The sequence below is a fragment of the Aulonocara sp. 'chitande type north' Nkhata Bay genome, linkage group LG23 (genome assembly GCF_057382095.1).
Source record: "Aulonocara sp. 'chitande type north' Nkhata Bay isolate Kocher_YH1m ecotype deep benthic linkage group LG23, A_spYH_male_GT1.1, whole genome shotgun sequence".
Taxonomy (NCBI): domain Eukaryota; kingdom Metazoa; phylum Chordata; class Actinopteri; order Cichliformes; family Cichlidae; genus Aulonocara; species Aulonocara sp. 'chitande type north' Nkhata Bay.
In genome coordinates, this window is record NC_141365.1 from 21919390 (window position 1) to 21944438 (window position 25049).

Here is a 25049-nt window from a genome sequence, read left to right on the forward strand (position 1 = left end):
GCAGCAGTATTAGTGTTTTTCTATTTTCTTTGCTTGTTTGTTTTTACCCGATACGAAGGCCACTTTCTCTCTGAGCACCGTCAGGACATCGACTGCCCGGACACACTCGGCTTTACCAGAACCTGAAAGACAGATAGAGGAAATCTTGAGCTGCTGGCTTTTGTCTAGTCCAGCTAGAGATCTACCACCATAGGAACCCCAAATCAAAGGTGAAACACAAACACTCTTCAAGCCCCCTTTATCAACGGCCTACTTTTTTTCTGATTGGCCAACATGTCTATTGTTGAAATATTTCTAATCACATTATTTTCAGCAGCTTTCTTCACTTCACCACCAACTTTCTATCAGTGGGGCATTGTGAAACTGGCATGAATACTGTGTCACCCACACTACCGACCACACTGGGATGCCGTCATGTAAAAATATTACTAAGAGTGGTCAAAAACTCCACACTGACTTATCGTTCCAGCTCAAGATATTTGAGTGGGACCAGTGTGGTGAAAAACACCTACAGGCTGAAAGTTAGGAAATAAAGGACAAGGAAACATCAAACTACTTCCTCTCATCTACCAAAATCAGGCTTCAGCACGAGGAGCTGACAGACATTTCAATTAAAAAGCTCCTGCAGCTCAGGGAGCATGTCTTTGTGTACTTGTATGCCTATATTTGTGAGGACTGTGCTGAATTTAAGACCCTGTGAGGACATTATCTCTAAAAAACCCCCACAAAGGTCTGTTTTCAGGGGTTGAGATGTGCTTTTAACATTTGATCAGGTTTAGGTTTGTCATGGTTTAGGAGCCTGAAAACACATTTTGTCATTGGCGGTCCCCACAAAGCTAGGAGTACAAACATAAGTGTGTGTTGCAGACGGCCTCCCATGTGCGTCAGATCATCCTCCACAGCGGGGAGAAAGCTAATCCAACACACACACACACACACACACACACACATACACACACACACACACACACACACAATGAAGGCATTAAACGTCTCACATTAGCAGCTCAACGAGCAGCAATAACCCTCAGAGAGAAAACCTAAAAACAGGAAGGAGAAGAGAAACACTTCTGCAACTTAAGCTCCCTGCTTGCAGCACCCTATTTCTCCTTCTCCATCCGTGTCTGTCAGACTGACCCAGACTGACTTATTAACTAATCAGCTTCAGACCCCTGATAATCCATCAAGGGTTTTAGTCAGGCCACACCCATGTGTGATAATAACCCAAATAACCTACACATAAATTCACTGTGATAAGAATATTTACTTCAAACAGAAAGTAGAAAAGCCCCAAAAGACTATGGGAATGACTGAAGACTAAATGTGATTTAAACCATAGGCTGTTACAAAAATAAACCATCCAAATTATGGAGTTCATTTTCAATATTTTCTGCAAAAAAATCAACCAACAACAATAACAGAAGTCAAACTGTGTTCTACCTTCAGATGACTAATGAGCTGCACTGTTTTGCATCCGGTCCCCATGTGGAAAAATACCCTGATTTGGTCAATGAATCTGTAAGCAGGCCTCTTCATTTTAGCTTTCACCAACAGCTATTTTTTACCAAAGGAAGGACAAACATCAACAGCACTGTACCTCCTTTCTCTTCCTTTATGGTTAGAACTCCCTAATCTTCACCTAACGGTGCGGGGTACCTGTAGTATATCTGCTGATTTCCATGTTTGCATCCATGAGCCCTACATGGCCTGTGTAGGTTTTTGGTCATCCAGGTCATGGAAGTCTTATGCTCTTGAGTTGACAGCAACTAGACATATTTTTTGATTCTTGATTCTCATTCAGAGGGCTTCTTCAGTTCGAAAGGCTCACGGCGAGTCCTAGGTATTTAAGCTCTAGTGGGATTAGAAAAGTCCCTAATTACCTATATACTTTGCTTCACAACTTTGCTCATATATTTATTAAACAACTAAGCTAAAGACAGGGTGGGTGAACGGTTATTAGGACCACCTCCAGGGTCACAACTCCACTACTGTTCTACTGGGTTTTTTTTCTTTTCAATTCTTTTTTTTTTTTATTACTTTGTACTTGAATGTGTGGTGAGGCATAGGGCTGCTTTACTGGGTCCAGCGCTGATTTAATTTTTGTGATGTTAATTAACTGCTTATCAGTTAATTATACCTGGGATTCCTCACCAGCTGTTAGAGCTGAAAAAAAACAAAAACAAAACACTTGGATGAGAAATGAAATATTTTGATGAATCTAAAAACAAGTTACAGTTTCCTTCAGTTCAAGTACTTAAAGTCTTGCTTTATCATTAAACAATCCCTTTAAGACTCTTTTTATATGTGAATAACCATGAAGAAAAACATCTTGGAAAATATAAAATTTCCCAGTGCTTAGACCCTGCAGGAGTAATTTGTAGACTTGCAGTGAATTACTGAAGACTTTACTAACTGTCTTTTGGAAATGGGAAGATGCATGTTTAATGACAATTGGGTTTAGAATAACTGTTTCTCTTGGTGATTAAACTCAGCCTTGCTGCTTTCAGATGACTGCTGAGCTACACTGTTTTAATCCTTTTCCCATGTGGCAAAATACCCAGACTTCTTCTGTTCCATAAGTCGAGTCTTATAATAGAAAGTCAAAAGAACTTGATTGTTTTCTCCATATTTGAAAGAATGCTAGGTTCTGCTTGGGTCTGAGTAACTGTAAATTTTATAATTAGATGCTGAGTGGAAGGGTCCATGTGGACGCCCACATGCCTGCCAGTTTTTGTGACTGTACAAACTCATCTGCAGAAACTTTGAATTACTATGCACCGACTATGCTTGTGCCCCAGGCAGCAGACTTCAAGTGGACTTCAAAAGAAATATAACAGGAGTGACTACTCAACTGTGGCATCTCCAGCTGTCCGTGTTCTCGACAGAGTATAATAAGGGCTAGCTTCTCACCTTCAGTCAGGAGCCCTTGGTGCCACATTGTACCTCTGCAGTGTAACTGTTCAACGTGCAAGGTTACCAAAGCAAACTAGAATAGTTAACACAAACCATCATCTTTACAAGAAAATGGTCTGCACTTCATGATCCGGCAAAAACGAAGAACCTAAACAAGCAACATGCTAAAACAAAGCTGCCTGGTGTCCAGGCTAACAATCAGTCTTTCAAGTAGGTGTTTGCTCTCATCTGAGAGTTTGAATGGATTGGACCGGACATCAAAGGCTATAATGCGCTATGAAGACAACTTTCCACTGTTCTTTGGTCAAAGTAGCTAAAGGTCATTTGCTCAAGAAAGAAACTTGAGATTGAGATCAGGGGTATAGTTGCAGCTCAGTAAAAGCAAGCGGTGGTGAGCCATCTTCACTGAATCAATCAATAGTATTAATATTTTAAGGAAACCCCACCTATTGAATAATAAAATAAGATATAAAAGTCCATTTAAACATTAATTGACTATATCCACTGTATCCTACAGAGGGCAGTGGTGGGCTTGAGACTGTCTCAGCTGATGTTGGGCACAAAAGACTTCAGCCTTCAATAGATCTGCAGCAATTACGCTTGGTTAATGATTACTGGAACCAGCTAATGGACAGAAAATCAATCAGCATCTAGTTTAACATTCTGATAAGTAGTTTTCCAAAGATTTCATAGTTTGTGCTTCCCATACAGGAGAACTGGCCACTGTTCCTCAGCTGACATGATAGCAAATTACTTTTGAGTGTTAAACTCAGAAAGCAGATATTTGTTGATGTGATTTTGAGCTCTGTGAGAATCTCTGTATGGTTAATCAATCAGTCGATTAGTAAATTAATCTGCGCTGAAAATCATGGTTAGTTGCAGTGGTGGGCTTCAAGCTGTGGATCAAATACATTTGGGAATCAGTGTCCAATGTTTAAATTAAAATGCAAAATCATTCAATTTGAATTTAGTTGCATCCCATTAAAAAAACCTAAACTCCAGTTCCTGCTCTGATTTCTTTAGCCTGAGATGAGCTTCCCAATGTGCTGCAACTGATGGGTTTTTTTCTGTGATAAATCATCAATAAGAACACTGAGAGCAGGCAGTTCTTTATCGCTACCGAGTTAAACTCCACACTCCTGCTCTTCACTTGCTGCTGTTTGTCGTGAATTAGCCGAATTTGAAAAAAAAGATGATGAATGTGTTGGAGTGGGTGGACCTGTTGTTAATATATGGCAGCTCTGAGAGCAGAAGCTAACAGCCTGCAGACGCTAATGAGTCGCTGGTGGGTGTTTGAGGTCTGTTCGAGTGTAAATACAACTGAACCTGGCACGTTCCGCCACATCTGATTGATCCTCGATCGGTTGTCAATCAAGGTGACACCATCGAGATTTGGAGGAGGGATTTCCACTCTGATAAAGCTGTCTGACACCAATAAAACACTCACTCTCTGAGTCAGTCACAAGCTGAAAATAGCGGCTGTGCAGAGCACATGAAAAGCCTTCAGAGGAACTTGCTGTCAGTCTGTCAGGACTCATCACACTGATTACACAACAAAAACTAATGAATATATTTCCCCGCAGTGTCCTCTGAATCTCTAAAATGTCAGCCTCGTGGATTTGAAGACATCGCAGTCCGAGGCCAAAAATACAACATTACTTTCTTTTTCTGAGTGACCTTGGTGCCATTTCTCTGCTTGTAAAAACAGCCTCGAGACATCCAGTTTTTATGTTGCCCAAAATGAACTACACTGACATATAGCCTGATCTGAGAAAGAGCTACAAACAGTGTTACTCACAGCCGTTCCATCGTGAATGCAGCTTCATTCACAGAAAAATCACACAAACTGCTTTACAGTTTAACCATCAGCTGCTCCACAATAAAAGTCTGCCAAATACTTCACAATAAAAGTCTGTCAGCTTCTTCACAATAAAAGTCTGTAAGATGCTTTACAAAAAAATCTGTCAGCTGTTTCACAATCAAAATTAATCAAGTACTTTAAAGTAAGTCTTTCCGCTGCTTCACAATAAAAATCTGTCAAATACTTCACAATAAAAGTCTCCCAGCTGTTTCACAATCCAAATCTGTCAAAGACTTTACAATAAAGGTCTGTCAGCTGCTTCACAATAAAAGTCTGTAAGATGCTTTACAATAAAAATGTGTCAAATACTTCACAATAAAAGTCTGTCAGCTGCTTCCCAATGAAATGCCATCAATACTTCACATTAAAAGTCTGTATACTGCTTCATGCTCCTATGTGAAATAATGAAATTCTTTTAGCCTCAGTGTTTCTACTTTCCATTAGTTGCATTGTGTAACTTGCTGTTACTGACAGTGCTGTCAGTGGTTTTGCTAAAATATCTTCTTCCATAATGTTCACAGCAGCTGATTACTGTACATTTAAACCTACACTTGTTCTACTCAAACACCATTTAGCTGATTTCTTGTTACTGTAAGCTATTTGACTTCTGCAAGTTATTATTATTCCTACTTTGTCTTACAGCTATAACCTTCCTGGAACACGACACAGCCCCACGTTGGTTGCTTGCCAGTTAAAATGTGATAATGTGTGACTGAACACAGCGTAAAAGCATAAAATCAACTGATAGAGAGCCCTGAGATCATTAAAGATCATCTGGATTGTTTGTATGTAACTGAAAGCAGAGATGCTGTAATTCATAATGACGCTGATGAGATGCAGTTTTCCTTCATGGTCAATTGCCTGATAACAGTCTAGCAGAAAAGATAAGTACATCACATCCATTTAGCAGCGCTTTTGTCCAAAACATGAAGAGGCTGCTGGGACTGAGCAACCAACCCTGTGAACGATGGCCAACCTGCTCTAAACCACTGAGCTACAGCTGTGGCAAATATTTAAATTACCACAGGGAGCTTGCCAAACAGACACCACAGGTCCCTTTGGGGACCCGTGGGGCTGTGTCCCACTTTTCCCTGCTGGTAATCCAGCTTTTCCTATATCCATATGTTAGGTTTGTAGTCATTTTAACCCATGGCTGGGTTATTTTATTTTTTTATTTATCCAACACTTTATTTTTAGGTTTTTAATATGCAACGGAAGAAATCAGAAGAAATTTCTAATTCTGCTTTCTGTCAGAAATGTTTCCCATAACCCTCAAAATTCAGGTCAGTTTGCCTGCTGAGCACATGTCCTGAACCATATCTGACTGGTGCTGCTCTTTACATCTTCACATAGATTTTCTTGCTACTATCAGCAAAACATTAGCAAGGTTGTCGAGCTATATCCTTGTAAAGCCTCCTCAGTGTTCCTTATATTCTGTACATCCCAGCATATTTAATTGGAACAACAAAGCCTTTAATGCCTTTTGACATTTGTGTGGTTCTAAAAACACAGTCTGGTTTGTCTCATGGATGGTCTGCTTGGTTAATGCATGCCTCTGTGCAACAGCCACTTTTTGCAGTTCTGTTTTATTTTCTTCTGGTTTCTAGTTTTATTGGTTGTGTTTATTATCATTAGCTGCCATTAGAAATTATTATATGTTTTATTCCTTTGAGGCACTGATTTCAGGAATTCTACTTCTTCCTAGATTCCTTGCTGGCCTAATTTTGCTCTTTTGAAGAGATTTCGTGAAGAAACAAGTTTCACTCTTGTAGCTGAACAATATTTGGCTCTTACTATGCTATGTTTGATTCACCAAAATGAATCCCAACCACTACTGAAGGGCAGCAGTGAAATTTGTGAAGCTAATAAGGCTGTTTGGTCCACTAGCCTTAGGCTTTATTATGCTTATTCATAGTCATATCATACCACAGTTTGTGAACTGTAGACTAAGGTCGCATTTCACTATATTAAATAATCTTCGGATTGGTTTTTCAACTATCTCTTCAATCTTTCGGTAAGTAAACGTTTAGAAAATATTTTTTTCAAGTTCACTGTGATGTCCTGTTTTCTCAGACCAACAGTCTGAGATTCAATAAAGGAAAGCTGCAAGTATATCCGAGAAGCTTTTATTAATTTTTTTTTTTTAAGTGTCATTATGCAGCTCCTAATTACCTCTGCCAAGGTCATGAAAATAGTTGTATGTTCAAATATGAGAAGCTGATTAACTGATCATCAAAAAAAGCTTCTGATTACTTTCATTATTCAGTACACATTCTGAAATTACCTCCGCCAAGGTTAAGTCCTCTGAAGAATTAAACAAAATCTACGGCGCCAGCTCACAGAAATGTTTGTGGAGACGTAAAGCGTGCTAAATTTTGGCGTATAAGCCTCAGTCAGACAGCCATGTGTAGCCTTTATCCACTAGTACCTACTCAGAAAAATAGAGACCAGTCGATAAACACAGAGTTTATTCCATCACTGGTGGGCAAGTGGTTGTTGGTTTACGGTACCTCTCAAAAGGTATACGGTGCTACACTAAAAACACTGATTGTGATTGATTTGGTCGCTAATAGATTGAGATGGTGGCCTACAATTTGCATGGAAAACACTGACTTGTCTGCAAAAACTCACCATTTACTCTCTGAGTGCTTTTAAAACTGTACAAAGTGAAGTACAAATCGTATCTTCAAAGTAAAAGTCTTACTGTCGCAACCAACATGTTTCAAAAAGGTGAACATTCTCAATCACAGTCAAACATTTCACAGCTTCAGTGCTTCTTGGCAAGTAGTTGGCAAGTGTTTGCAAACAAGATGGTGTTCAATGACAAACAATGGGCAACTGCAGTAATCTTAGAGCACCTAAAACAATCACAAAAAGGTTTTTGATGCACCACCATATACCGCTTTGCAACCAACCAATTGCCAGCAACCACCAACTAGTTCTCTAATGACCAGTGTTTATTGGGTCTTTAGCCGATCTCTAGGATTAAAGCTGGAGGTGTGTTTAGACAAGTAACTTCTGAATCATCTATCCATTTTCGTCATGGGGTATGCTGAATTCCTTAGATCAAGGTGAGTTCAAAGAAAAAGTTCAAACTTTTCCTGAGGCCACAATTTTTTTTTCCAGCTGGCACTAAATTTGGCACAGATGATCTTCAGACCAATCCTGACAGAAGTTATCAGATGGATTTGGGATATCAAAAGCACCAGTCAATCACAGACAATCAAAGGGTCATATCACAGCAAGACATTACACTATCGTAACCAGCTTTAACTGGTGGACCATTTTTAGGAAGCGCAACCAATTCACCAATTATAATAATAATAATAATAATAATGGATACTTTATTGATCCCCATGGGGAAATTACTTGTTTTTTCTCTGCATTTGACCCATTCACTCAGTGAAGCAGTGGGCAGCCCACTAAGCAGGCGCCCGGGGAGCAGTGTGTAGGGACGGTACCTTGCTCAGGGGTACCTCAGGGTAGCCGTTAAGTGGATTCGAACCGCCGACCTTCCGATCATGGGGCGACCACTTTACCTACTGAGCTATCCCTACCCCCCAAAACCCTAAAAGATGACACTAGAGAACTTAATGTCTGGTTTCACTATAAATGAATCTGTTAACTCTGGTTTTATTTCATTATTTAGCCCATAAAGCAACAAGAAACCAAACCAGTTGCAGAGAAAAGCAGTAAATCTTTCAAAATGACAATAAGTCTTCCGGGCTTCATTTGCCTTAATATCACTTTTTCATTATATTAAGAAAAATTAAGACTAATATGTGCTGTATTAAACCCATCCACCTACTATACATAGTTCAGATGGACACCGTGCTGTAGTGCAGATTTGTGGTACTTGTACTTCAAGTATTTCCTTTTCATGTTAACTCGTCCCTCTACTGCAGCTTTATTTAGATCAAGCACATTTTCATCCTCTGTAGTACGAGGATTCGCTGCTTCTCCTTTTTCCCTTTTTGCTTTTTCTCAGCCACTTCACACAGCCGAAGAGGAAATCATCAGCGGATTGATCAGCGGGGAAAATAATTAGCTGCAGTCCTGATCATTAAAATAAATAAGAAACAATCACACGTTCATCTCAGAAAAGCTTCAGGAAAGACAGAAAATCCATTACATTTGCTAAGTGATGGATCATTTTTTGTGTCATTTTTAATTAAACATTTTCAGGCAGCAGCTTCTTAAATGTGGATGTTGAACATTCTCCAATTTCTGTGATATTATGTCAAATTTGGGTTTTTTTGTTTTTAACAGCTTATCCAGCTTAAGGAGATGGAAGTTGGAGGGGTGAAAGGTGACCCAACAGTCATAATAACTGTTATGACTGCTGGGTGATAACAGCCTCTGTTTTACTGTATGTCCAGATATATACACTAAAATAGTTGATTATTCCCAGATTCCCAGATGGGCTGGTAGTAGTTACCACTGGTTGGAGCCTCTCAAATATGTCCTTCGATGTTTTCTGTCTGCAGGTTTATATAAAAATTTACAGCCTGATTGCACAGCAGCCAAAAGCACAAACATGGTCCAGATGTCCTGTTCGGGGACTCCATTTAGCTGCTTTGCTGAGCTGGGCTGCCTGGGTCGCCATCTACCTGTCAGTCAAAGAGGCCACACCCCTCACAATGCAAACTTTAAGCCTCTACAGCAGCTGCAACCATGTGTATTTCTGTTGTACAGGTAGATATTTTAACATGGGAGTCTATGAGGACTGACTCACTGCTGGAGCCTGCCTCCAGTGGACATTTGGGGAACTGCAGTTTTTGGTGCTCTATCTGCATTTGCCTGGAAAGACGATTGTTTGAGCAAACTTTGTAAAAAAAAAAAAAAGAAAGAAAGAAAGAAAAAAAGAGACAGAGAGAGATCAAAACGAGCTGGAGGAGCAGCTTGCCTCCAACATATAGACCTCAGTGTGTTCGTGGGGTCGGTTGGGGGGGCTGGAGGTTTCGGGGGCTCCTGCACAGCTCCTGCTGCCTCCACCTCTAGATACAGTGTTTCAGTGTTAGAATATAAAATACACACACACTACATTACATCACACACATGTTCAATAAGCAAGGAGGCCTTCCCATAATCCTCCTTGGTGGGACCCCCTACACACACACATCTGAGCGACAGGACAGAGAGATGCTGACACACACACACATTCATGGTATGTAGCATATAGGGCACACACACACTGAGTCAATGGGCGGATGTGGAGGCATCATGGCGACAGCAGCTCTCTCTCTCACACACACTCACTCACACACACACACACACACCCTACCTGCCGTCGCCAGGCCGTCCGGGCCCGCTTCTCCTCCTCCATCCACCGGATTCATCCTCCCTCCTCCTCCTCGCGCTGCTCCGCCGCCCTCCTCCTCCTCGCGCTCTCTCCTCCGTTATGTACCGTCGCTCGCTCCGCTCCTCGCGCCTCCTCCCTGCCTACCCGTCCATCCCTGCTGCTTTACATCAGATCGGGTCGGTGCAGGCTCGGTCGGATGTGTTCCCCTCCTCCCGGTACCGATCACTACTGCATCCTCCCCGGCTCAGCCTCGACTGTCCTCCTCCTCCTCTTCCTCCTCCTCTTGCTGCTGCTGCTGTTCTTACGTTACCGTGATCCCGCGCGGCATCGCATCACATCACGTCACCGTTACTGCCTCCGTTACCGTTACTGCCCCCGGTATCCCCCCCTCAGTCTCTCTCTCTCTCTCTCCTCCTGTCGGTCCAGGCGGACGGACGTTCTGTGTCGGTGTGTGTCTCAGCACGCAGGCGCACCGGAGAGATGGAGGGGGGCGCTATGCACGAGGGCTGCAGCATCTGCTGCACCGCTCCCCACCCCCTGCTCACCCCCCGTTACTATAACGTTAAGGCTGCCGTCGGTACTACGAGCGCGGCTCCCGTTAACGTGACGGAGGCTGACGCCATCGGCTTACTCAGCCTCCACTTTATTATATTATATTAAATTATATTAATTATAATATATTTATTATATTATCCTCTTATTTAACATATTTATTTTAAACTCTATTATATTTAGAGTATTTCATATCATTTTTAACATTATTTTAAATATATAATAATTTTAGCACACATTTTTATTTTTTAATTATATTAATTTTTTTATTTTCACTTTATAATATGTCGTATTAGATTAATTGTTTTTTCTTGTTTATATTTTCTAGATACTTTTTATTATTGCAGATTATTTTAGATTTAGGTTAAAATTTTTATATCATAATTAAAAAATATATATTGTTTTGTGTGTATTACTTTTTAAATTACGTTATGTTTACATTAAATTAATCGTATAACTTTTATCGCATTTTTTAATTATATTAGAATTTAATTTTAAAACATATATTATATGCTAATATCAATTTATTATTGTAGGCATATTTAATATTTTCTAGATTTTTCTAGATTATGTATTATTCTCATATTATAGACGTTTTCCATCATATACTTTCTTATATATTATTTTATATTATATTAACATATATTTTTTATCCATCCATATTCTTATTTATAAATTCAGGGTCCAGGGGAGACTGAAGCCGTTCCCAGCAGCCATAGAACTGGTATATACCCTGGAGAGAACCCACAGTGGGACAACACTCCACACAGACAAAACACAGTCGGTCCTGGACTCAAACCCAAAACTTTCTTGATGTGGGCCAACAATGCTAAACACTGTACTGCTCTGCTGTTTTCATTCTTTAGATTATATTCTTGTCATACTGAATGCTGTTAGCAATGAAATCCCTTTATTAATGTGCAAATAATACATCGTTAAATCATAAATGAATTAACATAAGCAATTATAATAATGATAATAACACACTTGTGAGATGTTCTCCAACAAATCAGAAAGTTAAAGATTTATTTCACATGACTCAGAAAACGCAAAGAAGTCACACACAGCTGCAAACGTCTGAAGGGAAAAGATAGCAAACCTCCTCAGAAATGAAGAGAAAATAAAGTGCGAAGAAATGTACAATAATATGTTTGAAGTGAAGCTGAGCAGCAGAGGAACCTACACAGCTGAATGAATAAAGCTGCAGCGCCACCTGCAGGAGAGAGAAGCAAACAGCAGACTGACCTCAAACTGCGGGATTAAAACCAAACAGGATAAAAGAGCTGTGATTAACAGCAACAGGGTTTCACCTTTAAATCAGTTTAGTTTCACATTTTTAATCTCCTTTTACTCGGAAAATAAATTGTTATTCTATTCATTAAGCTGCACAAGTACTTTCTTATTTTAATATCTGACCATCTTTGTGAAATTTTTAGAATATATTTCATGCACTTCTAATATTTTTCTACTCATTTAATAAATTTTTGTATTTTTAACTGTGCTTTATTTTTTCCACAATATTATAATTATATATCTTATATTATAATATAATTTTTTTTAATTTTTCACATATATTAAAATACTAATAATTATATATCTTGAAAGTATAGCAGAAGTTTTTGATGATTACTTGATTTTTACAACACATAAATTGTGTTAAAATATTTCACTAATTTCACCAAATGCCACTTGCAATATTTAAAATTATTTTTAAGACATGAAAAAAAAATATTTTCACTTTAATTTTCTATTTATATTTTTGTTATTTTAACATGTTTAAACGTTTAAATAAAGATTTTCATTAAAGTTGTTTTTTTCCTGAATGAAACTTTACTGCAGAGGGGTGTGTGCCGTCGCTGCGTCATGACGTCATGTTACCGTAGTAACAGAGGAGTCGTTTGCTTACTCTGTGCTAACAGCTAACAGAACTAGCTCGTTAGATAATAGTCGCCGTTTCTTGAGTTTTTAAGTGAAGGTTTGTAACTCAGCGAGTGACCATAAGTGCTATGTAGACGGCTAATGTAACCGCTTGAGTCACTCAGTGGTATCAAACTGTTAGCTGAGACGACAAACACGAGTCAGGTGAGGCTCTGCAGACACACCGGAAACACTTCTGTCTGTATTAGCTTTAGCGGGGCTTTACTTTGTGTACCTGTACTTTAAAGCCACTTTACCTGAGAGCGTGTTGCACCATCACACAGAATTTCAGATGGAAATGAGAGCACTTTTTTATAGTGCACTGATTTCCTGCATTATGAATTTTCTCTCTACAGAGACCGAAGAGGGTCATTTCGAGACGTTCTAAGACTATAATATTTATACCCTTTATATGAACTCCTAAATAGATTTTTTTCACACTTTGGGACTTTTTTAACTCTTAAAAGTTTAACCCAAGTGCTTCTGTCAACATTTTTAATATTATTTTGTAATTTGTGGAACTTTTAAAAGGTTTAACGGTTTGGAAATATTTAAACACATTAGGAATAGTTGAACTAATATATTAAAAAACTATTTTTGGTGTCTAAGATTTAGGTATGTTAATTCTTGTAATTAGAAGTTTTAATTCTATTTTACAGTTTTTTCTGATTGCTTAAGCACATTTTTTGTAACTATTGGCTAATTTTGCAAAACTCTTCACACAAATAAGAAAACCTGTCACCCAATAATCAAAATATTGTAGTTCTCTTGCAAAAGCAAACACAGCTAGATTAACTCTTCACACCTTCGTAAAAATTGTGTTTCTGTATCAAACAGTACACACAAGCCATCATCTACTAAGCACACAATGCGCCAACTGCACACTGATGGTATGAATACAAAACACATCTGGCTTTTGCTTTCTCTGTGCACAAGGTAGGCTATGTCAGTTTGAGCTCATACTTCTGTCATAGATCCATAAGCATAGAGGGATCCAAACTTCAAGTTCTGGTGTTTATTCAAACACATCAAAACAAACACAAGTGTTTATTTCCAAGTCTAGGATTATTTGCAATCGCCATAATGACTATATGGGTTACTTGGTCTGCAGTGAACATGCTTCTTCTGCCCCCAGCATCTGGTCATCTAGCAATTCTGTAAAGTAACAATTTCAGTATTTTTACATCAATGGTATCGGTGTGTTTCTCATTGGCATATGGCAGTGCTACAAATCTTTGTGACTGTACTAACCGATTCTCATTTCAAGATGTCCTTATGGTACTTGCTACAGTGTAGCGGCTCGAGTTAGGCTGGACCCGTTGGCCAGCTTCCCTCAGGGTCATTCCACGGTTGATTACATGGTCCACTATCGTAGCTCTGATGTCATCAGCAATTCTATTTCTTACTCTTCCTACCCTTCCTCTCCCCCCTTCTCATCTTCCTCTCCCCCCTCCTCGTCTTCCTCTTGCTCCTCCTTGTCCTTGTCGTCCTCTTCATCCTACTTCTTCACCTCCACATCCTCTTCCTCGGCCTCCTCTACTTCTCACTCTTTTTGCTCCCTCCATTGTACTCCGCACACACAGCTTACCTGTATTATAGTGCTTAGGCTGATTGCAAAGTGAACTAATTATCTAAAAAAGTTTTCACATGTGAAAGTGTGCCAGACAGTTGGCAAATTAGTGTTAATGATAGCCATACATGTGTATACTTTTGCTAGGAGTGTGTTGGAAATTTGGTAATTGAGTGTTGTGCAGTGAATTGTGCCTACAGTTTTGCAAAGTGTGTGTTACAAAATTGCAAACTGAGTGCAAAGCAGTTTTTGTGCTTTTAGTTTTGCAAACTCAGTGAGTGGTTTTGCTATAAGTCTGGATAGTTTTAGAGATTGTGCTACAGGAATCACAGTTAGGGTTTAAGCATTCAGAAAAAACTGTAATCACTTTAATCAATTTAGCTGCTAGAGCGCCCCCTCCCCCCAAAAAAGTGACAAATTCAATGTGCTGTATATATAAATGAAATATAAGTTAATAAAAATGCTAACAAATTTAAATGAACAGAAATGATTGTAATCTTTTAAACGGTTATAGTTTATTTTACCATTTCTATCTGCAATAAAAGGTAAAGAACTCCCTTTTATTTTTAGCTTAATTTAACATCTAATGTTTTGAAAAATTTAATACAGACTTAATGTTTCAAATAAAATTACTGTATTTTTTAAAATATAATTGAAATGCTATCAAATTGCTATTTTAATGTTTTTATTATTTATCATTCTTTTTAAAAACAAAATTATGGTATTTATGTTTTGTATCAGATATTTTGGAAATTATTGTTTTGTGTTTACAGGAAGTTGGAGGTGATGGAGGTGAAGAAGAAGCCCGAGGAAGAGGAGAATGAGCTGGTGTTGGAGCTGAAGGGGCAGCTGGAGAATGAACACCTGACCCCGGTGGAAAAACTCAGACTGCTGAATGATAGCTTAAACAGTGAGAGGCTCACTTCCTGTCAGTTCCTCTGTCAAACAAAATTTCAGAATAAGAGCATGTACAACTCTTTTTATCTTACATTTCCTGTGTTAGATGCTCTGAACTCGGCAGCTGTCCACGTGAACAGTGGCGAGCTGACTCGGCTGAAGTCTCAGCTGTATCTGAGCGGCGTGCTGATCCACTGCGTCCGTGTTCTGTCTCTGCATCCCAGCAGCCTGTGGGGCAACCTGAGTGCCGCTGCTACACTGGCCCACCTCACCAGGTAACCTGAGATCACAGCTTCACTTTAAACTGAGGATTTATTTGAAGGAGGATGGCGATCCCACACCTGTCTGTCTGTCTGCAGCTCCTGCTGTGTGGGGGTGGAGCCTGGCCCACACTCTGAGACCTTTCATCGGCTCTTCCTGCCGTCAGTCGTGGATGCTCTGCTGTCATTGGCTGCTCAGCTGGTGAACCGAACGGAGGTGAGAAGCTTGATTTGGTGGATGTTTGAGCTGAGCTGCAGTCAGATTGAGGATGTAAATCTTTCTGTGTGTGTGTGTGTCAGAATGTGTCTCTCCTCAGGAAGGTGATGGACTCTGTCGGCTGGCTGCTCGCCGCTCACACTCACCTCACAGAGAAAGGTCAGTTGACTACTAAACCTGCAGCTTTCAGTACTAAAAAGACCCACGGGAACTGTGTTTAACCTTACTGTGTTTGTGTGTGTGTGTCTAGTCCTCAGCTCCATCCACTATGAGCAGATCCAGGTGTGTGATGATGTCACTGTGTCTCTGCTCTGTGTCCAGATGTGGATTCAAACCTGCACGGCCAACAGGTAACACACCACCTCCTGTCTGTGACTGTGTCGATAAAGTTTATTCAGACGGACCCCGTCTGTCACATCACTGACCTGTAAGAAAGAAGCATCTGAAAACTTTAGATTAAAATGTTGTCACTACTGAGCTTGTCTGTGAAGGTTCTCAGTCATCCAGGTCATCGTAGTCAAAGGAGCTTGCAAAGAAAAGCATCTGGACTTCTTTAAGTTACTTGAAGACGTTTCACCTCTCATTTGAGAAGCTTCTTCAGTTCTAAGGTCAAATGGTGGGGAGTCCCAGATTTAAACCTAGTGGGAGTATCCCCCCACAGAGGGACAAAAGGACCCCCTGATGATCCTCTAATCGCCTGAGCCAAGGTGTGAAACTGGGCGTGGGTCCCAATCAGCCAGAGTTTCGGGTGAGTTCATTGTGAAACCTGGCCCCACCTTATCATGCGAATTCCTGAGGTCAGATGGCCCAGGATGTGAGTGGGCGTTAAGGCGTCTGGGAAGGGATCTCAAAACTGGATAATAGATGGCAGAGAGTTGGTGTTGTAAACCACCGCCTCTGTTCAAAGATGGTCGCTCACAGTGGACATAGATGGCTTCTTTCACTCCTCTTTCAAACCATCTGTCCTCTCTGTCCAAAATGTGAACATTGGCATCCTCGAAAGACTGTCCTTTATCCTTAAGATGCAGATGGACTGCTGAGTCTTGTCCTGTGGAGGTGGCTCTTCTGTGTTGTGCCATACGCTTGTGAAGTGGCTGTTTGGTCTCTCTAATGTAGAGGTCTGGGCATTCCTCGCTGCACTGTACAGCATACGCCACATTGTTAAGTCTGTGTTTTGGCGTTTTGTCTTTCGGGTGAACCAGTTTTTGTCTGAGCGTGTTGCTGGGTCTGAAATACACCGGGATGTTGTGCTTGGAGAAAACTCTCCTGAGTTTTTCTGATACACCGGCTACATAGGGGATGACAATGTTTTTGCGTCTGTCTTTCTTATCCTCCCTCGCTGGTGTCTGATCTTCTTTTCTGTGCCTTTTTGCTGACTTTAAGAACGCCCATTTAGGATAGCCGCACGTTTTGAGTGCTTCCTTTATGTGTGTGTCATGGGCCGTGGTGCGCGGGCACGAAAGGATCCAGGCGCAGACTCCGAGCTAACAGAAAGACACTTTATTGAAACAACGAAAGGCGACCCGTGGAAATTAGAGAGCAAAACAGAAACTAAAAACCCGGGGAAACAATGACACGAGGAAGCCGGGATCGGGACGGCGGGGGGCTGCAATAGAAAGGGGAGATGATTACTAGGGAGCCAGGAAGCGGGGAAAACATATCAGGACTGAGTTAGAGTAGGGGCTTACGATAGAACGGGACCGTGGGAGCTCGGGAGGGAAGTGTGGCAGTCCGTGGGGGCAGGAAGTCCGTGGGAATGGCGAGTGGGCCAGGTGAGCACCGCGAGATCCAGTTGAGCCGGAGGACAGGCAGGTAGCAGACGCCGAGTAGAAACCTGGACAGAAGTAGGCAGGTTAAACAAAGTTCCAAGCAGAAGAGAATGCACACTTTTCGTGGAAGTCTGGTTACCACTGTGGGGATGACTAACGGACTGGCGTGGAGCATCCGTCAGTGCCGGATTAAGTGGATCTCTGTGTAATCACCGTGATGGAGAGCAGGTGTGCTGGTGATGGCCCAGCCCGGGGGTGTGGCTACCCGAGCATCACGCATTCCACAGACACAGGACCACGGACCATGACAGTGTGTGTTCCTTCTTTTTTCCTTCAGGCTTGGAGGGAACATGTTTTGCCCGGTGGTGTAGGGTCCTAATTACTCCAAGTTTGTGTTCCAGAGGGTGATGGGAGTCAAAGAGGAGGTACTGGTCCATGTGTGTGGGCTTCCAGTAAACTTCGATGTTGAGGTTGCCATTCTCTTCAATGTGCACAATGTGCCTTTCCTGTGTTCCAGGAAAGGCAAACAGTTGTCCTTTGACCTTAGAACTGAAGAAGCTTCTCGGATGAGAGGTGAAACGTCTTCAAGTAACTTAAACAAGTCCAGACGCTTTTCTTTGCAAGCTCCTTTGACCACTACTGAGCTTGTTCTTCTCCCTGCAGCGACTTCCTGTCTGGGTTGAGTGACGATTCCATACTTCTGCTGCTCAACGAGGCCATTGGCCAATTAGCTCTCAGTTCTGACTCTACGGTGGGAGGGGCCTCCCTCAGATTGATCCTTCTTATGGCCAGTCAGCTGGGCCGCTGCCTCCGGCCCCTCCTCCTCAGCTTCAGAGGTCAGTAGTCTCTTGAGGGCTGTGTGCCAATCCAGGGGCAGCATCCTGAATGCATCGGAGGACCCAGCCCACGTAGACCACGAAGGCCAGGTCCAAAGACCGAGAAGGCCGGAAGTGCAAGGCTGTTGCGTCACCGCTGTCTCAGCGGACTTTAATAAACTCAGCTGTCTGCTTTTGGCTATCTAAAATATAACAGGACATTGGAGTAAATTCTAGACCATCTCACACTTCTGTTTAATCAGTTTTCTGTTTAACGTTTATTCAGCTGTGTGAAAACTATAACTTTAATCTCAGCCAAACCGATTTATTAAACAATAGCATATTACTTCTATATCATGTTTAACCTGAGTAGCGAAAGACTGCGCAGGGTCAGAAAACGATGTGATGGGAGTCCAGTATTCTGGCCGGCTCTAGTGAGCCTTGACCACCTGGTCAGCTATCAAGCTGGTGGGTAACAGAGGTCTCCAAAAATGTCACAGCAATTTTGCAAATATGTGATGTCTCGATAAACCAAGCAGATATTTGAACTTTACACAGCTACATTTTTGCCTGAAAAAATGTTAAAAGTTTATTTTGTGACCCAGAAAGAGTAATATTTCAAACTCTTTAGCCTCGCTCCTCTGCCATTGCGGTGTTTGAAAAGTATTTCTATATTATTATAAAAATATTATAAATAATAATTTAATTAATAAAGGTTAATAAGAGCAATATTACAACTAAGTAGCTCCCACCATTGTTGGAAACTGGAATTGGTTGGGCTGCGCTATGAATTCTGGGCCACGAAGGATACACCCGACCCATCCTTCAAATTCGGGGAAATGAAGGATGCATTTGTTGGCTGCATTTGGAGCAGCCTTCGAACTGGGACAGCATTTGTCGCCTGGCTGTGATGTAATCGGCCTCCCAATGCAGCCTCCGAAGGATGCAGCTGAATTGGGACATAGCACATGTGTAAGTGTGTCACAGCAGCCGAAAGGTCAGAGGTCACTGTGTGTTTGTGCGTCTGCAGGTCTGGACAGCCTGCTGCACAAAGACTGGAGGGGGCGGGGCTTCGACCGGGGCATTGATCAGCTGATCGCTCTTATCCAATCAGAGAAGGATGTCGTTAGTCAAACACAGGTGGGTTCGCTTTGTTAATTATTAAAGTCATAAAAATATTTTTGTTCTGACATTGTTTTTAAAGGAAAAAAATAATTCTCTGCTAAATTTTAAGTGTATTCAAAATATTTTATTGGTTTATTTAATATTTTTATTTATTTCTTAAACAAAAATATATTTTTAAATGTTTTTTTATTATTTACATTTTTTCTAACATTATATGTAAAAATATTGTCAAAAATAAAACCGATTTTTAAAAATATATATTTTTAGTATTCTTTCATTTTAAATGTTTTTATGTTAACAAAAAAATGTAGTATTTAATTGTTTTTCAAATACAAATTTAAACAAGTTTTCAATTAAATAAAATATATTAATTTTATTATTAGTTATTTAATTAAAACTATATTTTTATATTTAAGTGCCTTATTTGGGATATTAAAATAATTATTTTTAATTTCATTAACAAAATATACTTTGGTAGCTTAAATTTTTCTCTCTCATTATTTTAAAACATTTGACACTGTAAAGCTGAATATGGATTACATTGTTTACCTATTTTATTGAAATAATTATTTTATTTACTTATTCTTTTATTTGTCTCCTGGATGTAGGACAGATTATTTCCTGCCATATAAATAAATTTAAAATAGCATGAGAGAGAATACTTGGCTTGACCTCTGACCCCTGCTGTCTATGTGCAGGGGAGTAGTGAGCATGTGCGGGCGGCATGTGTGATCCAAGCAGCCTGGAGGTCGTATAAGACCAGACGCAGAGTGAAGAGTCTCAACAGAGCCGTCAGTGTCCTGCAGAGGAAGTACAGGTGACTACTTCCTGTTGTTTAGCCAACATGAGAGCACAGAAGCCCCGCCTACCTTAAACCAATTATCAAACTGGAGGTTTCAAACTGTAAGACTTCATGGCAAACTAATCTAGAATTTAATTTATCAGACAGAACTGATGGGGCCCAGTATAAGATGAATATATAATAAATAGGGATTATTTTAAACTGTTAATCATGCAAAGCTACATTAAAAGAGTCAGAGGATTAAAAAACAAAAGAGCTGGAAACAAGCAGGAGCTTGGATCAAAGCAACCTCACAGATGCCTATAGTTCAACCTGTGTGTGTTTGTGTGTCAGGGCTCGGAGAAGGGAGCAGCAGCAGCAGAAGGAGGCGCAGCTGTGGGAGGAGGAGCTCAAGTATCAGGTGAACCTTTCTGATTCATATGACAAAACTGTTAATTCTTCTATTCTTCTAAATCCCCCTTAGCTATTCCCAGAGTTACATTTTTAATTTGAAGGCTGTGTGTGTTATATTTACTAAAGCTTGTTCGCCGTGCTGTTTTCAGGTGTGTGTGAGACGTCAGCAGGCAAGGAGGAGGTTCCACCAGAAACAGAGACAGCTGCTGCAGCTGCTTCCAGCAGGTGAGAGACACAAAGCACCTGAAACCACGAGGCAATGTAGAAATCACTAAACCTTAAAATCCCTCCTGTTCAGACTCAGAGCGCCATCTCTCTGGGTTTGTCTTTAGTTTCTGTTAAACTCATGAAGTCTGCGTTTTAGAAAGAAAGAATTCCTGAGAGCAGATTTTAAAATCTTATAAAGGAGACGCCTGTACCTCACAGGGTTTATAATCTCCAACTTTCCTGCACAGCCCAATATTTCTGTCATGAAGTTTAGTGTTCGTTTTTCAGCTAAACCGCTACGATGATTCATCTAAATGAAATGAATCATCAATGCCCTGCGACAGACTGGGGACCAGTCCAGGATGTACCCTGCCTTTTGCATTAAGGCAGCTGGGATAGGGATAGGCTCAGGTTTCCAGCGCAAACCTGAAAAAGATAAGCGGATGGATGGATGGAAATCATAATGAAAGAGAGTCTGGGGACATTTTTGTGTTCTCATGTGGAAGATTTGTTTCAAAATAATGAAATTTTTTTTTTCTAATTTTGTTCAGTGAAGGCTGAACAGAAGTTTGATTTAGGGTTCTGCTTTTAACTGGTGGGATCGTGGTTGGTTTCAAACACCTGACTCTGTGTTTGTTTGTTCAGACCAGGTGCAGTCATACCTGCAGGAGTGCGAGAATCGAGCCGCTGTGGTGATCCAGAGCTTCTGGCGAGGCTTCAGAGAGAGACGACACTACAGCAGCACGCAGCGGCACATGCTCAGACGAGAGCGAGCTGTCAGGATGCTGCAGAGAGGGGTACACACACACACACATCTGTTAAGTTGTATTCTCTGGAGCTGGTTACTCTTTACTCCGTCTTATCTTACGTTTCTTTCAGGTGCGTCGCTTTCTACACAAACGACGAGCAGCAAAAGTCCCGCCCCTCCCTCCTTTCTGGATTGGTCAGAAAGGTTTGACAGACAGCCGGAGGGCGGAGCTAAAGCAGCAGGTGGATGAGTACATCGCTACACATCAGGTACGAGATTGATTTCAAAAAGTCCTCAACTGTTACCCATGATGTTTTGCACGCTACTGATTTGTGTGTGTGTGTTTGTGTCTGTGCGTGCGCCCTCAGTCGTTCCGTGTCTCTCCTGAGGAGTGTTCCTGCCTCCATGAGGAGGTGCAGCTGCTGCTGCTGTCAGTGCTGCAGACAGGAGCTCAGCAGAGGATGGAGGAGCAGCGGGTAGAGGCACTGCTGGCTCACGTGCACACACAGCTGGAGCTGCTCCGAGGTCCCTCACACACTCACACACAGCTTCACACATCTGGAGTTAAACTGAGATCAGTCGGATCAGTTAATAACAGTTGATCAATTAGTAACCAGTAAACATGTTGGCTCTACAGATGCTCCGCCCCTCTCTGTTGTCACAGAGACAGATGCTGACACCTTCCTGAGCCCGTCGGGTCCCGTCGCTGCTCGTGCCCGTGACGCCCACAACGCCATGCTCCAGGCGAGCCGGCTACCCTGGTGGAGGATGCTGGGAGACACGGACGCAGGTCCTGTGGATCCATTGGGCTCCACCCACCTGCCTGAGCTGGAGGAAGAGCTGGGAGGACTGTACATAGGAGGGACAGTGGCGGACAAGAAACAGACTCAGGTGGACGAAGTCAAACTGTAACGTGATCTCTCAGGTGAAATATGGACTCGCGCATCTGCTGACGAGGAAATGTTCTTATAAACATAGACTGTAAATAAAGGTTGGACATTACCCATTGTAAGTGTCTGTGTTTGGATGAGAGAATGGAATGCTAAGCTATTAACTCAGCCTACACTGTATAGGAGCATCACACAGACCTGATGCCTGCTAATTAGTGGTCAGTAACATCCAAATGAAATCCTAGAATTCCACTCTCCAAAACTGGAATATTTGGTATTGTTGTTAACCACTAAGCAGCCATGTTAGTCTATCAGAAATGCTTCAAAACGGCTCAGACAGCACAAATATGTTTGAAGGTCCGGTACAGGGTTTCCAGTTAGCTAAGGTGAAACCTAGCAAACAGCTAGAAGCTGCCTATCAGTCAAACAGCCCACACCCCTAATTCAATTAAATTCTGTTTTATTTATATTGCGCCAAATCACAGCAACAGCTGCCACAAGGAGCTTTATATTGTAAGGTAAAGACAGTAATCCTACTCTTATCTCCAAATATACTACTGCTGGGCGATTTTAACATCCACATGGACAACACATCAAATTCAGTCACAAGAGATTTTATATCCTGTCTGGACAATTTTGGCTTACACCAATATATGGACGTTCCCACACACTCCAAAGGACACATTTTGGATCTTGTTTGCTGTATTGGTGTCACCCCTAAGAATTGTGCTGTATTGGACATGCCTTTTTCAGACCATAAATTAGTTTTATTCAATGCTAGTCACCCACTATACAAAAATTAACAAAACCGCTCAATTACTTTTAGAAATATTAGGGGCATTGATCTATCAGCTCTTTCCCATGGCATTAATAATTTACCTACCAACTCTGTTTCTTTCTCTCGCTATGCGCCATGGTAGCCTACTCATCTGAAATTCGCCAACTTAAAGCTACTGGACGCCGCCTGGAACATCTCTCCAGGAAAACAGGACTTGCTATTCACAAGGACATGTATCTCAGTCATATATAACATTATAAAGAAGCTATTCATCATGCTAAATCTGCTTACTACACCTCTGTTATTGAATCCACTGAAGGAAACACTTGCACTTTGTTTTCTACATTGCATAATATTGTTAAACCCCCAGATACCTTTGCCATACATACACACTCTGCTGCAGTTTGCAACAAATTTATGGATTTTTTTTTCACCAAGATTGAGAATCTTTACCAACAATTGCCCTCGTCCTGTGAAATGGTCAATTGTTCTGCATTTTTTGTCCTTCTCAGCTGTCATTCTCTCTATCCAATTTTGAACTTCCCACAATAACTCAGCTATCTTCCATAATTACTAACTTAAAGTCATCATCGTGTATACTTGATCCACTCCCGACAAATCTTGTTAAACTCTCATTCCCGTCTCTTGCCCCACTGATTGCTAATATCGTACACTCCTCTCTTATATCTGGTTCTGTTCCTTCTTCTCTTAAAACTGCAATAATAACCCCAATACTGAAGAAGAATGGTTCAGATCCCTCCAATCAAAAAAATTATAGGCCAATTTTGAATCTCCCTTTCCTAGCAAAAATTGTTGAAAAGATAGTGGCTGCACAGGTTCATCATCATCTCACTGGAAATAACTTGCACAAACAGTTTCAGTCCGGCTTCCGTTCATGTCACAGTACAGAAACAGCCCTAGTAAAAATCACCAATGATCTTCTGCTTGCAGCTGATTCTGGACTTATATCCATCCTCATTCTCCTTGACCTTACAGCAGCTTTCGATACTATCTCCCACCGCATCCTCCTTCACAGATTAGCATCTATTGGCATCGATGGTACAGTACTCGCCTGGTTTACTTCTTATATCTCTGGCCGCTCACAGTTTGTGAGCGGCCAGTGAGACAGTAATCATCTATCTCCTACCCCTAGGTAATATTTTTAGGAAGCATAACATCCAGTTTCACTGCTACCAAGATGACACCCAGCTCTACCTATCCTCCAAACCCACAGCTACTCTCCCACCCACATCCATTTCTGACTGTGAAATCAAGGTCTGGTTTACTCACAACTTTCTTAAACTTAATGGCAATAAAACAGAATTCATTTTAATAGGCACCAGATCAAAACTGACTACAGTTCCAACCAGTCTTTTGTTATCCATTGATAACTCTGTTGTCACACCCTCCCCTCAGGTTAAAAGTCTTGGTGTCATCCTCGATAGCACTCTGTCCTTCACAGCACATATAAATAATACCACTTGGTCTTCCTACTTTCATCTTCGTAATATTAACCGTCTTCGTCCCTCACTCACACCACACAGTACCGCCATACTTGTCAATGCTCTTGTCACATCTTGTCTGGATTACTGTAATTCTCTTCTCTATGGTCTACCTCATAAATCCCTCCATAAATGGCAGTTAGTTCAAAATACAGCTGCTTGTATTATTTCCAGAACTAGATCCACTGAACATATAACACCTGTTCTTAAACAGCTCCATTGGCTCCCAATTCACCTCCGTGCCAATTTCAAGATCCTGCTTCTCACTTTCAAAGCGCTTCATAACCTTGTTCCCCCATATCTATCCGATCTTCTTCATACATACTCGCCCCTTCCTACACTCCGCTCTTCTTCAGCTTCCCTTCTGTCTGTTCCACCTGCTCGCCTGACTACCATTAGACTCAGAGCCTTTAGTTGTTCTGCCCCGAGACTTTGGAATGGACTTCCACTTGCTCTCCGGACCGTCTCACCACTTTTAAATCACGTCTCAAAACTCATCTATTTAGAATTGCATACACCTGATCTGTCTTA

The 25049-nt window shown here is 41.2% G+C and overlaps 2 protein-coding genes across 5 annotated transcripts in view; one reads left to right on the forward strand and one right to left on the reverse strand.

Annotated features, from left to right (window-relative positions):
• The window catches only part of LOC147301698 (kalirin-like), a 58089-nt gene extending 47649 nt beyond the window's left edge, over positions 1-10440 (reverse strand). For all 4 annotated transcript variants that reach the window (XM_086284160.1, XM_086284159.1, XM_086284158.1 and 1 more), the window contains exons 1-2: positions 10059-10440; positions 48-122 (exon numbers count right to left, since the gene is read on the reverse strand). In XM_086284160.1, the coding sequence (XP_086140286.1) occupies positions 48-122; positions 10059-10113 (130 nt within the window). In that variant the 5' untranslated portion in view covers positions 10114-10440. The remainder of the gene's footprint in view (positions 1-47; positions 123-10058) is intronic.
• A 2058-nt stretch (positions 10441-12498) lies between these two features.
• On the forward strand, positions 12499-22347 carry iqcb1 (IQ motif containing B1). The gene is made up of 15 exons (XM_086284220.1): positions 12499-12710; positions 14889-15025; positions 15119-15287; positions 15372-15489; positions 15573-15648; positions 15740-15839; positions 17922-18094; positions 19104-19213; positions 19897-20015; positions 20334-20400; positions 20543-20618; positions 21246-21397; positions 21480-21617; positions 21717-21873; positions 21986-22347. Exons 2-15 carry the CDS (start codon positions 14902-14904, stop codon positions 22258-22260), a joined length of 1854 nt encoding a protein of 617 aa, XP_086140346.1. The 5' UTR covers positions 12499-12710; positions 14889-14901; the 3' UTR covers positions 22261-22347.
• Positions 22348-25049: the final 2702 nt, after the last annotated feature.

Excerpts from the sequence above, each read along its gene's own strand:
- iqcb1 (XM_086284220.1), top strand. The coding sequence starts at position 14,902 with ATGGAGGTGAAGAAGAAGCCCGAGGAAGAGGAGAATGAGCTGGTGTTG. Across the intron at positions 18,095-19,103 it reads CCTCCTCCTCAGCTTCAGAG|GTCTGGACAGCCTGCTGCAC; the intron begins GTCAGTAGTCTC and ends GTGCGTCTGCAG. Across the intron at positions 20,016-20,333 it reads GTCCTGCAGAGGAAGTACAG|GGCTCGGAGAAGGGAGCAGC; the intron begins GTGACTACTTCC and ends TTTGTGTGTCAG.